The sequence below is a fragment of the Xenia sp. Carnegie-2017 genome, unplaced genomic scaffold, assembly GCF_021976095.1.
Source record: "Xenia sp. Carnegie-2017 unplaced genomic scaffold, XeniaSp_v1 HiC_scaffold_22, whole genome shotgun sequence".
Classification (NCBI taxonomy): domain Eukaryota; kingdom Metazoa; phylum Cnidaria; class Anthozoa; order Malacalcyonacea; family Xeniidae; genus Xenia; species Xenia sp. Carnegie-2017.
In genome coordinates, this window is record NW_025813485.1 from 10,899,618 (window position 1) to 10,916,832 (window position 17,215).

General features: G+C 34.6%; 1 protein-coding gene across 1 annotated transcript; it reads left to right on the forward strand.

The window, feature by feature from the left end:
• Nucleotides 1–518: 518 nt before the first annotated feature.
• On the forward strand, nt 519–14,525 carry LOC124446618 (mucin-like protein). Its single transcript, XM_046997457.1, has 21 exons — nt 519–826; nt 3,379–3,414; nt 4,237–4,358; nt 4,568–4,891; nt 5,203–5,297; nt 5,840–5,950; nt 6,751–7,253; nt 7,839–8,057; nt 8,625–8,954; nt 9,028–9,279; nt 9,428–9,627; nt 9,792–10,125; nt 10,425–10,556; nt 10,822–10,944; nt 11,124–11,249; nt 11,565–11,687; nt 11,945–12,076; nt 12,225–12,331; nt 12,551–12,654; nt 12,803–13,147; nt 13,623–14,525. The coding sequence occupies exons 1-21, from the start codon at nt 760–762 to the stop codon at nt 13,777–13,779; spliced, it is 3,942 nt and encodes a 1,313-aa protein (XP_046853413.1). The 5' UTR covers nt 519–759; the 3' UTR covers nt 13,780–14,525.
• Nucleotides 14,526–17,215: the final 2,690 nt, after the last annotated feature.

The following is a 17,215-nucleotide window of genomic DNA, read 5'->3' on the forward strand; positions in this document are numbered from 1 at the left end:
GTGATAAAAGGGTCTTAAAATTTGGTATACTATCCAAACTGTGCGCGCTACTATGAAAAAGCTTTTTCATCATGAATGTAAATACTATGTTTGTTTATGTTCTAGCACTTCTGTTACCATCACTGATCAAAGAATAAACTGAGAAACTGAAAGACATAAACATATGTTCGCCTGGTAGAGTCATGTTTTCGTCTACTAAATAGTTTGTTGTTCTATAATTTATTTCACTCTTAGAGACTGATTCCTCAAACCTCTGCGGACTACGCAAAATAAACCTTTTTGGTCAAAATGCCACCGGATAAAAGAATTAAAAAATTCTTAAGTTAGCGAAAACTTCTTTCATGTCTTTCACCTTTTTATGCAAACATCCATGTCATCTATATTCCAGACAAAGAAAAATGCGTCAGTGCTTGCACGGCAACACTTTGAGAAGCTTCAAATTCGTGAATCGAGATTTCTAGAATGGCAAGAATTTCATCAACACGTTAAATTTTCCTCAAATTCCGATGTCGAGCTGCACACATTTTCTGTATCTGGCTTTTTCCAAAAGATAATTGCTGCTTTTGTTGGTTTTGTCTCCTTGGAGATTTCAAAATTTAATAACATTATAATTAGCCTGCTCCCAGCACACCTATAACGTCAACTGCTGCTAAACCATCAGTTCTAAACTAACAAGCGAGCTGTTCGCAAGGATTTAAACATCCTGGTTGAGTCAGGTTAACTAAGACGCTGGTCGTCAAAATCAAAAACTAGATAATAATGGAAAAAATATTACGTCTTTCTTGTGTTTTCCTCCTTGGTGTCCTTTTTCAGCTGGTCGCCCAAGGTAGCAAATTTATTTTTTCTTATATTTCTGGCTAAATAATTATTTTAGTGTTGAAATTAGTTATACGAAGAGGCGTTGCTTCAATCATTTATATCAATCAATTTTTATTGTTCAAACGTCATCCATAATCCAAACAACTTAAGAACAAACGTGTGTACTATAAATGTGCAGTTAGTTTATTAATCAGAGTTTAGTTTTACCAATCAAAAACGAATTTGTGATTTATTGCTATGATGCTCTCAAACTCTATCAACATTTTGTTCATATACAATTTTTAAGTGCACGATATTAAAATAAAAAATCAGGTACATTTAGTCTTCAATAAATGTTTCCATTTTAAAAAAATTTTTGGTCTGTTGATTCTTGCTAAGTGATAGAAATATTCTTGCTACATCGACTGTCAAAAAATGGGATTTTTAACTCAGCTTTCATGTCAGTTATAGTGTATAATTTTTTGAATGTTGACGCTTCAATAAATGTCGTTTGAATTTTTCATAATGACCAACACTTTTCTTCTCATTTCCTATAAGTGGCTTTTTATACAAAGTTCTTGCTCATCCTCCGAGACAACACAATCTTACACAATGCCATATCCTGTTAATCCCTTTGAAACAACATTCTTGATATACTAAACTTTGAGAAGAATCGACAGCTAAACTGTACACTGTACACCGATTATTCGAGGCTGTAGACATGATCGCACGACACTTATTTTAATTGGAGTTAGTCAAAACTTTTCGATAGCAAGCCAGCTAATGTCACAATTTGTTTTGTCTTACCTGGTTTCATTGCTATTTCTTTGTTACCTATGCAAGAGCGTGGTAAATAGTGCGGTGCTAAATGTAAGGCAGCGCAACTATGCTCTTGATGAACCAGTCACTTATCGAAACAATTTTTTTTAAGTACTATTGACGATAGATTTCGAGCGGGAATACTTTTTTTCTGTGGTTGTTCATCGGGTTTGTTCTTTGTTAGATCGGAATGAAAATTAAATCGTTTACATAAATAGTGACGTCAAGTAATATTATTCAAAGGGAAAGTCGCTTGATTTTGTTTTGTCTAAACGGATACGACAGTATCCATGCAATGTCTAATCTGTATAATTGTATTCAATTTTTTTTAGCATTCTGTATTTCTAATTTTTATACCATTCCATTCGCTTAATCGTTTGAAAGATAAAAAAAATATACTGGTAAATTTCAAACACCAATTTCGTCGTCATATTTTACGTCTTTGGAAGAACAAAACAATTTTGTCTGGTCTAAAAGTGACTATAAAGTCTCTTGCAAAAATATCATTCACTTTCTTTTGCTTTACGAAGTATGCCAATAAATTTCAGAAGAAGGAAAGAACAATTTGCGGCTCAAACTTTCAAATTCATGATAAATTCAACAGGGTATTTTTGATGACTTTGTCGCCAAATTATTCCAACAAAAAGTTTTAAACTTTAATGAGTGTTCACACTTAAAATGCACTTTACTGACAAAGATCTTTGATTGCTCGTTTTCTGCAGTTAAGCGGCTTAGCTAGTAATAACAAGCGTCCTAAAAATAAATAATTTGCTTTGTTTTTAGTCTACGTTTAGTCCAATTTAACTGACACATTATGAAAGCACAAAAATATCCCATCTTCCAATAGATGACTTGCCTTGTTTACGTTATTTGCTGGCAGGCAGATTTAGTCGATTGCTTTTGAATCATACTAGCAATAATGATTAACCTCTCTTGGGATGAATCTGCCTGCTTGCAAAACGTAAAGAAGGCAAGTCATCTATAAAAAGAAAATTTAACGATTTTCCATTTCACCTTATATGCTTAAGTTGTCGCTAATTATACTTTTACATGTAATGATTGTAATGGTGTTTAGAAGCCTTGCGCTTTGAAATATTATATGTAGTTCAAAAACTGGGAGACATTCTATTGTTTCATGCTTTTTTTCCATAAATTTTGATAAGTTTATAGAATATTTATGTAAAAAGTAGCACTTTCTAGTTCGTTCACTGAACGTTTTGCTCAATGAGTTAAGAATGTTTTACTGCATGTTGATCTCATTATTCGGCACGGTTTAACACAATTTGAGGAAAGGTGCAATTGAACTTTTATACGAAGATTATATCACTATCAGGTAACATTAGAGGTTTGTTTATCTTTATCAATGAGTTTTTGGAGAAGATATTTTAATTTGAATTGCAATTTGACATTTGACAAAGACTGCAAGAATTAACGAAGTCAAGTGTCATATAGCTATTGGTCACCAAAATAATCTTTAAATGTTCAATTTGTTTAAAACAGTAGGAAATATATGCCTTTCATTGACAAATTCATTTGACTTGACTTGAGTCGGTTTTATGAACAAATTTATCTCAATGTATCAGAAAAATTTTCTTTCATAAAATATGCGATACGATTATTTGACCACCAAATGTTTGTCTCTTTGTTATAGCAACACTGTGAGGAGTTTATTTTTCGATGAAAGTTTTTTTTTGTTTCATGAAGTATGCGAATATTGATTTCAATTCTGTCCGATTCAAAACATCTTTGTCTTTTTTACAGGTAATGCGCAAAGCGGAAATGGTAGTGAACTAACAGGTATGAAAGACATTCCTTGAAGATTTGCCTGCAATTATTCCGTATCTTTTTTCATGCGATTTGGCCAATATTTGATATCTTGTTTCTGTCTTTTAAACGTAAACCTTAAAATGAGTTGTTTTTTTAAAATCTTACGAATTTTTACTGTTCAGACAAGCTTCAACTTGATTTTACCTCCATATATAACAGGATTTTATTTTTATGTTGATAGCAATTTGAAGAGCAATCTTTGAACCTGTTTCGAATTGCATCTACGTTTATTACAACTCGTCGAATTTTATCAAAACAGTAAAGCTTAAAAACCAGTAGCTACTGAACATTTATAACTATATAAATCCTGACAGATTTTTTTCGAATACACTTCTAAGCACGACCAGAATGTTCTGCCGAAGAGTTGATTAACAGGAAGTGCTAGGACATTTGGTCCACGACTCTTTGCGAAATGTTTGTTCACTGTACTTGCGAGATTTTAGAAGGGCCAGGTGGCTCAGCTTTCCTTATTAGATTCTATGTCCGTTTGGGTCCCTTTTACAAGATTAATTCTTCAAGATTACATAATTATATACTCTCTAATTGTATATACTAGCTACGTTCTGTAAGCTACATTTTACATATCTACTGTAATGTATTTGTTTTTAATTTTGAAAAGCGGCTTTCTAGTAAAGTTGGATCCAATGTAAATTGAAAAATAGGTCTTCATAGCCGGAGTGAACGCCTTTTATGCATCTTGTTTTTTTAAAATTATCAGACCAATAAACAAACTTGTTAAGATAGCTAAATAGTTAATTTAGTAATCTTTCAAAAGCTTATTTCTTTCAACAGGCAGTCTTATAAATGCATCAACCCATGATATATTATCAGTACAGAATTTTATGACATGTGTACGACGTGATATTCCTGGCTTATTATTCTATATGAGAGGAAGAACGTTTAATGAAATTTTTGTAAGTAAATTATATTATATTTTAAAAGTGCTACAAAAACATGGAACCATCAGTGGAAGTAATTGTAAATTTTTATCTGAGTTGGCAGTTGTTATTTCTGCTATGTATAGTATTTCACTTCGCAGTGAGCGTTCAGTAGAAGCGGCCATTACACCAAGCGGCAATTACACAAAGACCGAAAATAATTTGAGCAATATGTTCTATTTCAGATTTGTCCAAATGGCTTAATCAGTTTAAGGGATCGGGTTTTCCAAAGCTGGCCTTACGTTATCGGAACATTGCCATCACAATTAAATTTTCCATTTCTTGCTCCTTATTGGACAAGAGTCGATCTCAACAGCTTTCGCATAGGCGAATCTAGAATTCGCTTTGCAAGTTTTAACAGGAATATTAGAAACCAAAACACCTCTGTTTTTGAGCAAGTGAATGATGATGTTAGAGAATTCACGGGAAACACTAGCTTTAGTGCCGAATGGGTAATGGTCATAACATGGGAAAACGTTGCACCGTTTAATGTTGGCAATCTTACGGAGGTAAGTCTGACGAATTACATCAAACGTATTGTCGTTTGCAATGTTCGACTACACTTTGCATCTGAAATTGCGATTTTGCTTTTTTGGAAGGCGTGGATTTTTACTTATTTTACAATGTTCTACGCAAATATATTTTACCAAAAGAGGTTTTGCATGCTCTTTTTATAAAACGTTTTTGGGTTGAGCTATCAAACAAAAATTAAAAAACTGCTCGCCTCGTATAAAAAAAGCACCTTGATCGTATAAATACATAAAATGTCTCGTAAAACCTGAATCAAGTCAATAGAAAAGACATTACCATACCTTTTTAGAGAAATACCTTCCAAGTTGTTATTCTATCAGACGAAACGAACAATTACGTCATCTATAATTATGGAGTAATAGATTGGGCTGCTGACGCTCCAAGGTATTTAACGTCTATTGCTTGTGCAGATGAAATCGACTAAAGCGTGAGAATCTAACGCAATGACGTTTTTTGCAGTCATCAGTTATTTATTAATACAGGGTTAAGAGTGGTTTTGACATAAGTATTTATTGTTACAACCCTTTCGGAGGTTTCGTTCTCATAAATAAGTGTTAAGTTTATTCAGTGCCTTCAAATACAGATAAAAAATTGTGGTGTTTTTTTTTTTGTGTAAACCATGACGACACTTGCACGCATTTCGACTACATAAACCACCTATTGGTATTTATAACTTTTTATTATAAAGTAGCTTTTTGCTCAAAGGGGAAACCTCAGGTTGGGTGATTTGATGTACTAAAGGTAGAATTTTATGAAATTATTGAATGGGATGATGACAATAACAAATGACAAGACCAGTTGAAGTTAAATGAGATGTATTGCAAGCAAAATGGATTATTTTTTTAAATATTGCTACGCACAGCTACTTTTTTTTCATCAAACTTTTTTCCAGAAAAATTACGACAATTTTTCATTTTTATCTGTAGTAGTTCACTGAGTCTGTTCAGAAATCAAGCTGGATTGCCAGTCATGGGATGGAATGCTGGGAGTGTTAATGGTGTTTTTAACGTCAATCAACAATACCAAAATTTGCCAGGGTGAGTGGCAGTTATATACATGATAGCTAGTGCACGAGCAATTAAAAGATTCTCCCAATGCAGTGAATGCACTCCTCAAGGAACTGCTAACTGTATGACTTTTATGTCACGTGGATGAGGAACAAGTTAAATTTTATTTCAATGATAGCTTATTATTTAAACTTGTTAAGTAAAGAATACAAGGCTATCTAATATAGGTTGTAGTTAATATAGGTTTTGGAAAATGGGTAGTTTTTCAGCAAACAGAAATTGTTGAAATTTATATGATTCCCAGCAAGCTGTGTTCTCTAATGCATGAGATCGAGGGAAACAATGTGTTTTTGTTAATCCGAGACGGAAATAATGGAGATTGTAGGGTAAACAAATCACCTTGTTTCTTGAGATTTCAGCCAATAAGTTTTTTACACACCAATTTTCAAAGAGATGATTGTTAACTGACAGTTAACAGACAACAACGTAAAGATACGAAATACTTACTCTCACAAAAGAATATATAAATTTAATAGTAAAAAACTATATTAGATTAAAGTCGGGCAAACTGCAATAGTCAAAATTGTGATTTTTGTATTGTTAATCGGTCGATGACGTGTTAACTCACTCTCGAGCTGCGTGCGAGGAAGCAAATGAATTTCTTTATGGGACACTGTCGACCAATGAAAAACGAACTTTGAAATTTAGTATATAATAATGTTTTTTTTGATACTTGGAATTATGCAGCGTTATAAGGGTATCAATTAATTTAAATATGTTGTAATCAATGAGTTGAATTCGACTAATTCTTTGTCAAACATTTTATTTAGCTCAGGAACTGTGAATGCCGAGAGTATTGAGGATGTCATGGGGAACTTAGGTTTGGGTCGATGGATATTCGACATGGGTGCGCCGATGACACCTTTTCCAGAATTACGATGTTTTCAATGGTTCGGGAGAAACCTCCCCGCGATACCTCGTTTCCAATCAAGATTTTTTTCATGTCCTGCTTTTCGTTTACTGGCATTTTTCAACAACTTTTTTGTTAGAGAAATTAATACTCAACCTAACGAACGGATTTGCTATGTCAGCGTCTTCCCCATCTTTGGACCAGCTGTCCGGTGCTGCTATGGAATTAACTTTTTCTCCAGTCTTATCACAGCACCCCCTCTTGCTGGCAGCGTGCTATCCCAAAATCCATTGTATCACATTACAGAAGACGTGGAAGGACATACAACCTGCTGCTTGGAATCAACTTTCAGAGATGTTTGTAATCTGTATTATGCGTTACGTCCTGTCCAGACCTCACGTGGTTTCTTGAAAAGTCGGGCGGGTAAGTAAACACCAACATACACACAAATTTTTAGAAAATGCGTAGTAATAGCTTATGTACTAGTATTAGCCAATAACGTGGAGAACCCTAAAATTCATCTTTAAGAAACAGTCGTTCTAATCTTACGACTGGACGAACGGTGTTTTTACATTGTTGGCAACAATTTGAAAAATCAAAGGTTTTTAGAATGGTGGACGCTTTTTGGGTATAATAGCTACTACAATAAAAAGTGAAGAACTATAGCTACAAAAAAAAAATAAAGTGTCGAAAGAAACTTTGAGCAAAGAAGGAATTGTTAAGAGAAGTGCCCAATGGGTTTCAAATACAATTTTACTATGCGTTCATTTCGCATTTTCTTTGCCTTAGAAGAAGGGATGACATCAACATTCAACTTTTCAATTTTGCACTTGGAATGTTTGAAAATCTTTAAAGTCTTTAAAATAAAATATATCTTTGCACTCACTCGTTCGGTTGTACGTAGCAATCCTCTCGTCAATGAAATCTTCGTGTGCTCACCGCGAAATCTTTAGAGCGCAAACAATAAACGAAGTGTAAGCCGTGAATGTAATTTATTGTTAAATTTAGCTTTTGGATTTGGTGATCCACATTTTCAAACTTTGGACCGAAGGAACTACACATTCAATGGCTGTGGTGACTTCGTGTTGGTAAACACTACAAACTCGGACGTTCAAATCCAGGTTCAGTTAAGGCAATCCACTGGTACTGATCGTGGAACAATATTCACTGGCGTTGCGATCAAGTACAATAATGTGCCTGCAATTCAAGTGAACTTAATACTTGGAGGTATATACAGTACAGTGAACAAGACTTAGCATATTGCAAAATTCGTACAAAATTTAACGGTGAAAAGCTAGGATCCATTTGTGCAAGCATTTGTGTGATGCAATAATGAGCACAGTGTGAAATAACAACAATTAGACGCGTGCATTGATTGGGCTATAGCTGAGTTTGCATTGACATGCGCACACTGATCTGAGATTAGTCAATCAAATCAATTAAGGAGAATTTACTTATAAAGCATGAATACATGTTAGTTCAAAAATTAAAACAATTTTTCGCGTCTACTCTCGCAAAGACGTTTTTGAGAACTCTTGAGCACGTTTAATCCTCAATCTTTAGTCTTGGGTTCCGCAGATCTGCTCTCAGGTTCTCCCAAAGATCTCTGCGGCTGCAAAAGCTTGTGCAAACATAGAAAACAATTTTTATATTTAAATAAGTAACGTGATCGATAAACTGTTGAGTAAATTCGTCCATAATTTGGATATTGTGCGAGCGCACAGGGAAATTTTTGGAACCTAACTCTGAAGCAATGCTTTTTCTGACTCAAATTAAAACCTCAAATTTGTTCAGGTGGCTTGCTTTTGTATTTTAACGGATCGTTACGTGCCAATGTTAGCGAGATTGAAAACGGGCCCCTGCAACTTGGAAATACAGTTGTGGCCACGAAAATTAATAACACTCTCCGAATAATTTCGCTCAACAATAGTGGTGCTGTCATCCAAGATGAAAGGACTCACTTGCTCGTCTCGGCAACTCTTGACCAAAGTTTGTTTGGGCTAACCAGCGGCTTGATGGGAAACTGGAGCGGAATGGACACCGATGACTTTCTGCTGCCCGATGGTGCCATTCTATCTTCTACCCTGACAGATGAACAAATTCATGTTGATTTTGGACCACAATGTAAGGTGTTTGAATCGTATATAAATACTCGGTGATGACGTCTAAACATTGATGATATTATTTTCTTTTTCAGGGGCTGTCACACAAAACAATTCACTGTTTCTTCCAAAGATGGCTGACGAAAGCTTCAATTGTAGTGAAAGCTACCGTCCCATCTTTATTAGTAACTTCACTTTCGGTAATACATCATTAAACGCAACAGCACAGAGCATTTGTGGAGGGAACACTCAGTGTATGTTCGATATTGCCGCAACTTTAAACAATGAGATTGGACAGCAAACGCTGAACAACCAAATGGAAATCCAGACTGAAAATAATGTAGTTGGTAAGTTTCTTTTTTAAATAAAATCAAACTTTGATATCTCAAAGAAAAATTTAAAATAGCGATCAGTGTTTTTGTTGAGAAATTTTACGATGCACTGAAAGACATATTTGAAACCACATCTATACTAAAAGTCTTTTTGTTCTTTTAGATAATAATGCACCAGAATTTACTGTTGAACAAGCAGTTTTAAATGTAACTCTAAATGTGACGTTTCAATATAATGTTACGGCTTTTGACATCGACGGTGACCCATTTACCATCATAGCAGTTCAATTACCACCTGGTGCTAGCGTTCAACAAAATGGCAACAGTAGCACACTTTCCTGGACGCCAAACAACACAACTGCAGTATGTATTTTTTTAAATTTTTAATATATGAAGGTAGTGCACATGTGCACGACTTTGTAAATGGATCCAGAGTTCACAAGAGTCATCACGAAAAGGCATAGCCAAATCCTATAGGGTGTTGAAAAAATCTTTCTCAGTAATTCATTCTGAATCTTCGTACTTAGGTTCAAATTGAATTCGTTGTCACGGACTCAAAGGGTGCAGCATCGTCACTCATAGCATTTATTAATTTGTGCGCATGTGAAAATGGTGGTGTATGTTTCAACGCTCAAACAAGTGGCATCAACTCACTATTGAACAATGAACGTTTCAACGTTTTTGATTGTCGATGCGCTCCAGGCTTCGAAGGAGAATTCTGTCGATCGGAAGTCGATCCGTGTCTCACCGAATCTGGGTCACCTTGCCATCCACAGACCAATTGTACAACAATAAATTCCACTGTCTTCATCTGTGGCCCATGTCCCCCTGGTTTTACAGGAGATGGGAGTAATTGCGCAGGTACGTTTTAGCAAACTGCTGGTTAGTGGAGGATTGCTAAGTACGGAGGCCTGAACAAAGTTGCGTGCCTTTAAGTGATATCTAACCCACACACTTCATTTAATCTCACACTCCTTAGCTTTTTTAATTTATGGCTTGTGTTTATATCCCATAGTTCTAACGAACTTTTGAAAATCGTTGACATGGTCACAAAAAATGTCGTAGAATTCAAATTTCCAAGAAATTGACATTTTCGACTGATCATCAGTAATTGTCTCGCTATTAAACTTTGTTAGTAAACATCATGTCTTTTCTTGAAGATATTAATGAATGCAGCAATATGAATGATGACTGTGATATGGTAAATGGTAACTGTGTAAATACCGCTGGCTCATTTGAGTGTCGATGTCGCAGTGGCTTTCAACTCAATGGAGACAGGAGAACTTGTGATGGTTAGTGCTTGCACCAATTGACACTCATTGCTATATATTAAGCTCTCTGCAGGATAAAACATGACCTATGAATGATCATTTAGTCTTTAACAATTCCTTTAATGTTCTTAAGTGGGCGAAAAAGATTTCTTTACATATAATTAAATGTACCCAAAAACGCTTTCTAAGTTGACAGAAAACTTGCTTCGTGCAACTGACTTGCTTAGCTTCTCCTTAAGTAGCTTGACAAGACTACTTCATCTAATATACTTTTTATCTGTTTAAGATATCAACGAGTGTCTTACTGGTATTCACTGTCAGCAGAATTGTACAAATTTGCCTGGATCCTTCAGCTGTTCGTGCAATGAAAATTTCCAAGTCGATCCAAACAATGCAGAAAATTGCATGCGTGAGTGGTTATAGTAATAGTAGTAGTGCACATATCGTTGTTTTTTAATACAATTGCATGTTCACAAATGAAAGACATTGATTTTTGAGGATATCGCTTTGGGTGCGAATAAAAAATGAAACTTCTATTTTTAAAATGTCAGCCAACATTCAATGTGTGTTCATTTTTGTGAAAAACAGCTCAAGAAATTTGTATTGGACAACATGCCTGTGAGCAAGTATGCTTCGTCGACCAGACTACCCGTCTCAATTTCTGCTCCTGTAATCGAGGCTTCACTTTGCAAAATAATGGTGTAAACTGCACAGGTTTGATTGTTTTAATAATCTCTGAATGAAAATGAGATTTTGCTTTGTGCGCTAAAGTAGGGAGCTTATTATTTTAAAAATCAACCATACTATTGCCACATGTCATGCCTAAGATTTGTTCCACATGCAGGATGTTTGTGTGTGTGTGCGGGGGTTCTTGGTGAGGTAAAGAGTACAAACATATCAACACATTAGGAAAATAATAGTAAAGTGGCTAACTATAATTTTAGAGAAATAAAGAGAGTAGATTTGACGAAAGATATCACTTTCTATTGGAGTCAGGTTTCCAAAATTGATTTGACATATTTTTTTCAGATATTGATGAATGTTCAGGGAATAATAACATATGTGGTCAATTGTGTGCGAACACTCCAGGAAGCTTTGGCTGCTCTTGTATTCCTGGATACAATCTAAACAGCGATGGTACTACTTGTCAAGGTAAGCTGCAATATATACTGCCCGTATACTATCTGTAGAACAAAGAAAAACAAACTATTTTACTTCTTTGAATGTAGAAAGTTGTTTTGTGACTTTTAAAGATAATTCAAAATCTATCTTTTACATAACATTGTTTTATTTCTTTGGACTTGCCTGTTTTGATTTGAACTCGATTCTCGAGTAGTTTTTTGCTTTTATTTTTTATCTTAACTCGCTTATCATTTCAGAAATAATAAAATTTTTATTGCGATATTTAGATATAGACGAGTGTGCAGTTAGTTCACCGTGCAATTCTAGCATTGGCGAGAAATGCTTCAATCTTGCTGGCTCATTTTTTTGCGATTGCAATAACGATCAAAATCTTGTTCGGATAAACGGCGTGTGCAGGGGTGAGCACTTCTTATCAATTTTTGGGTTGTTGCTTGGCCTACGTTAACCTCATATTTTTATATAGCTAATGTGGTAGGATGCTTTAGCAGAGCAAAAGTTTCCAGGATGCTTCTTTTTTACATTCATCTTCTAAATTTAATCGTATAGTTTCGAATGGATCTGTTGTCGAGCCAGCTGATACACCACGTTCTGCTACACCGAGCCAAATTTCAAATTCCCTTCGGTTTCGTATTTTCAACTTCCAATCCATTCAGGTAGAGAAGAAAGTAAATATTGTACACAAAGGCAATCTTCGAAATAAGAAGTTTATTGTATAGTCGAAAGAGAAGTAATTTTCCAAATGCCTATATATAATATACGCATTTTCAAGTGAATGGGCACAATATTGTGTTGATTCATCATCTGATGATGATTGTGTTATGAGTCATCCTTATGAATGCATGGACTTTTAATGTTTGTATTTTTCTTTAAAGTATACGAGAGGAATTGAAACGTCCTTCAAACGTGCTCTTGCCGATGCACTCAACACCTACTGTAATGCAAACATAACAAGAAGACAAGAATGTCTTTTACCGGGGTAAGAAATTACTTAAGAACTTACATCGCTTCATTTACGTTCGTGAATGAAGCGATGTGATTTTTAGTGAAAATGCGTTTGAGAGACGAGCAACTGTCTTTCGATGTTGTCGCCATCTAGAAACTTTATTTTCATATTAATTTTCTAGACCTGGATTCACCTTTACGCAGCTCAACATACATCGGATTCCTGGAAACCTTGAAGATGTTCAAAATGACACCCGAGTTTCATTCTACGTCCTTTACCCGAATGGAACTCAAAATACTAGTGGCTTCTCGGTTCCTTTGAATGTACTTTTGAATGCATGGGGAGAAGAATTGATGGTGATCCAAAACGCGACTGGACTTCAGCTGATCATAGACCAACCCGTGACACCTGTGACTACTACAATCCCACCTACCACGGATGATGATGATGTAGACTGGCCACTTATAGTTGGTGTAACCGTAGCTGGAATAGTGGTACTGGTCTTCATCTTAGTTATCACTATTCTGTAAGTATTTGAAGATGAATAATTATTCGAGTAACTTATTCAACAGGAAATCAATTAAAAAGAAGAACGATTTCACCTTGAAGAGATTTTTTTCCTCTTAGCTCTTTATATAAGCTTTAATTTTTGAAGGGGGGGGGGGGCATTGGAATTCAACTGCCAAAAAATTAGTCCTGCTGCTTAAACACAGGACTTTTAGATATTACATTTTTCCCTATATACAGTCAAACTAGTGATGACATGCTCAATTTGTGTATGTTTCGTTTGTTTTGAAATAGCTACATAAGTTAACTTGTTATATTAACTTCGAAAGGGAATACGCATGGGTTTAAGTGTCAGCTAGTTCAAATTGTGATATAATCATTAAATGTAGATCATTTACAAACATGTGACGATACTCCCGGGTTCAAACCATTTACTTTATAATCATTAAATACTACTTTTCATCACCTTACCACTTATCTTAATCTTTTTTTAGGGCGTGTGCACGACGCCGCAAAAATCGTCGTAAGTCGTTCGACCAACCACCAGGATACTTGGGTACGGACGGTAGACACCCGGGATTTGACGAAGATGGCATACCTGTTGAAGTTGGAGGTAATCGCGGAAGTGCTGAGTACAACTTGCAAAGATAAGGAATTGATGCTGGAAGCACTAAGTTGAAAGATAATCGTAATACATAGCAACTATTAGATAGTAGATAGCGACACCGATATATATTACTTACGAATAAGCAACTACGGCTCTAATCTAAGCGATACAAATTTTCTTAACGAATTGCCTTAGGCTATATAAGACAATCATATTTATTTCCATTACATTTGAATGTATGAATTCAACTGTCTCAGCTGCAATTGTTCGAAACTTTTCACGAGCGCAGTCATTATACAACACTGTAGAAATTTCTACAGGCCTGTCCATCGGTTTAAATCTGATGTGTCATGATTGATACCAACAAAATCAATGTTAATAAGTCAACCTGAGACAGTCATAAATTCATCCATGATTTTTGTAACGTAGAAATGAAAATGACAAGAAAGCGCAACGAAAACATTAATCGTTTTGCTAGAATCTTACATATTGAACATGAAAGGTATTCGTAAAGGGAATATTATCTAAATCATAGATAGAAAAATTTAATTTTAGCAATTAGACGCCGTACAAAAGCAATTGACAATATGCAACATATATAAATTATCTATATTTATTTTTATGCACGAAAATTAAGTAGCTAAAAGAAATCCAAGGGAAAACTAGTATGTTTAATCAATGCGTAATATTTATATTTATTATCTAGATGTAAAAATACAACTTTTTAGTAGGAATAGCTTTAGTAAATTGAAGAAATCAAGCATATTATAATAATTAGTAAAATTTGAAATTCAGTGGTTGTTAATTTTTAGTGCATTATCATAAAAGTGTTTGGTGGAGGGGGTGAGGGCATGCATATTCTAGAAGTTATGAGCTCCAATTCGGCATTAGACTACTGGCAAATGGTTTAAGCTAATGCAATAAAAAAATTTCAACACTATTTGCGAAAGTGGCTCGAGCCACGGTCAGAATTTTCAAACTTTTGAGATTACATTTTATCAATAAGATTAGAAATTTTGCTGTATTTACTTGAAATACCCCGAAGCAATCTTTTTACAGATATTGTCTGTATTTTTCTTCCACGACATGTACTGATCTAGGGTTACGTCATGAGACTTAGATTCATCAACTGGTCTTATTTTGTTATTTTCTATCATAATGTTAAGTTGTTGATTTGCAATATTTTGATAAGTGGTTTAGAACCAATCAACATAAATTAAGTCTTTGCAACATTTAAGCTTAGTTTATTAGCAATCAACCATCCCCTTAGACGTTCAAGATCAAAATTCATAGCAGCTTCGAATTCATCGATTGAGTTTCCTGCTGCTGTTAAATTTGTATCATCAGGAAACAATCTGGGTTTTGTTTTCACTAAATATTGAGGTAGATCGTGAATATCAATAAAAAAAGTAATTCCTAGAATGGAACCTTGAGGTACACCGCAATTCACCAGCTGTTTACATGAAACAGCTCCATTAATTTGACATATCTGAGTGCGGTTTGTCAAGTAAGATGTCATTTAAGATAAAGCATGGCAGTTTTTCACCATAAATTGGTCGACAGTTTGGTTGAGAAACTTCTATGCAAACAGCCTCATTCAGAAGGAAAAGGCCTTTTCCAACTATGTAGTTTATGGAGCTACGTATGTATAGGCAAACTTCACCCACGTTTCTTGACCTGTCGTTTCTTATTACATCATACCCATAAATGTAAATCATATTATTGGTTATTGTTGAATCAAGACGGGTTTCATTTAGGGCACATAAGAAGAGTTATTGCGGACAAATTTGGAAAATTGCAATAAAAAAAATTGCAATTTGAAAATTTGAAAAATTGCTATTTTGGAATATTGCGGACAAATTTGAAGAGATATTGTGGACAAAAAATGGGGAATTATGTTATGCTCTGAAATTTAGTGACAAACTAAATAACATGCGGCAAGATGAAGTTGTTTAGAAACTACTTGTCTCAGCTCCATATTCAAGTCATAGAGCCACGTGACTTCGTATTCGCCAATGTGGAGCCACGAATATGGAGCTGACTGGCTCGTCGTGAAGAAAGGCTGTGCTGTATAAACTCTACTGGCGATATCATACTGCAACCATCAGAAATTTATAAGCTACCCCTCTTATTGAAATTTGAAAAATCCATACATTATGCCCTGTTCGGTATGAATGTTTATATAATAACCAAAAGAATTAGAGCAATTTCATTGGTCGAGATTTATGATCTATAGGAGGACATACGCACGGAATTGACGTCACAGTAAATTTTATGTTTGTAAAACAGATGGCGGATATATTTGAAAATTTTTCGCATACCTCTATGAATGGGAAAATAAAGATATTCACGAAGACCAAGTTGAGGCAGTTAACGTATTTGAGCAAAAAGAAAAGAAAAAACCCGGTTTTCAAACATTAATTTCTACTTTGTCTTCGATAACAAAATTTCATCAAAATTGATCAGCCATTGCTTGCTTGTTTTGTTAGCTAATCACATTTTATCACGTGATTAAGCTAGCCAATAGCATTTCTTCAATTGTATAGACACGTCAGCGTGGTATTTGCAAAATCAAGACTTTGCAATGTTCCAAGTGTTGGGAGACAAAGAAAACGAGCTGTTTGACGGTTTATTTTGGGAATTTTTTTGATTTTATTATATAAAACAAATAGATAACATTGAACCTTTGTCTATACAGTTATAGATACACGTGTATGACGTCAATTGTGATAAAAACTAAAACTTGGACACAGTGTTCAGCTCAGTGCTCATTGATTTATTGTTGAATGTGAAATGAAATAATTTACTATATTATTAGGTTCTATGTTATTACTAATCTTTCATTAAAATTTAACTTCATGGTGTTTTTATCCATGTGCAAGTTACTGAATTTTACATGCCATTTACCTCCATACTTCCTCATACTGACAAACCTCATGCAGATAAACTGATAAAGTTTCATTGCATTATATGTTAACCTACTGCTAATGAAGATGCTATTTAAATAACTAGCCCCTATTTTAGGGGGACGAACCAAAATATTGATGTTGTTCATGAATCATTATGTCACCCAAATCCTCAGAGTCATACTTAGTTGCTCGTCTAAAGAACTCCATGACTTATGGTCTCAAATTCAGCTGTCTGTAATATTGATAGTATAACTATGATGGTCAATGCTCAATTTTTAAATAAACAAATTTACAGCATTTTGGCTATCCTGTTGGATCCCATTATGATTTGTTTTAGTCAAATAGTAGTTATTTGGTAAAGCATAAAGATTTTAAGTACATGCAAATAAAGAAAAGGACATTTTGGAAATGAAATAGCTTCAGGTAGCCATTTTGTTAAATCTCACTCCAGGAAAATTCTTTTCCAGACAGAGTATAATTTGAGTTGGGTTTTTTTCAAAGATAAGGACAAAATTACTTTACGTCACAAAGAAGCTGACATTCCGCTCAAACATTTATTTACAAATAATGA

Coding starts and splice junctions, on each gene's coding strand:
- LOC124446618 (XM_046997457.1), top strand. CDS start 760: ATGGAAAAAATATTACGTCTTTCTTGTGTTTTCCTCCTTGGTGTCCTT. Junction 5,951..6,750: donor CAATACCAAAATTTGCCAGG/GTGAGTGGCAGT, acceptor CATTTTATTTAG/CTCAGGAACTGTGAATGCCG. Junction 9,628..9,791: donor CGCCAAACAACACAACTGCA/GTATGTATTTTT, acceptor CTTCGTACTTAG/GTTCAAATTGAATTCGTTGT.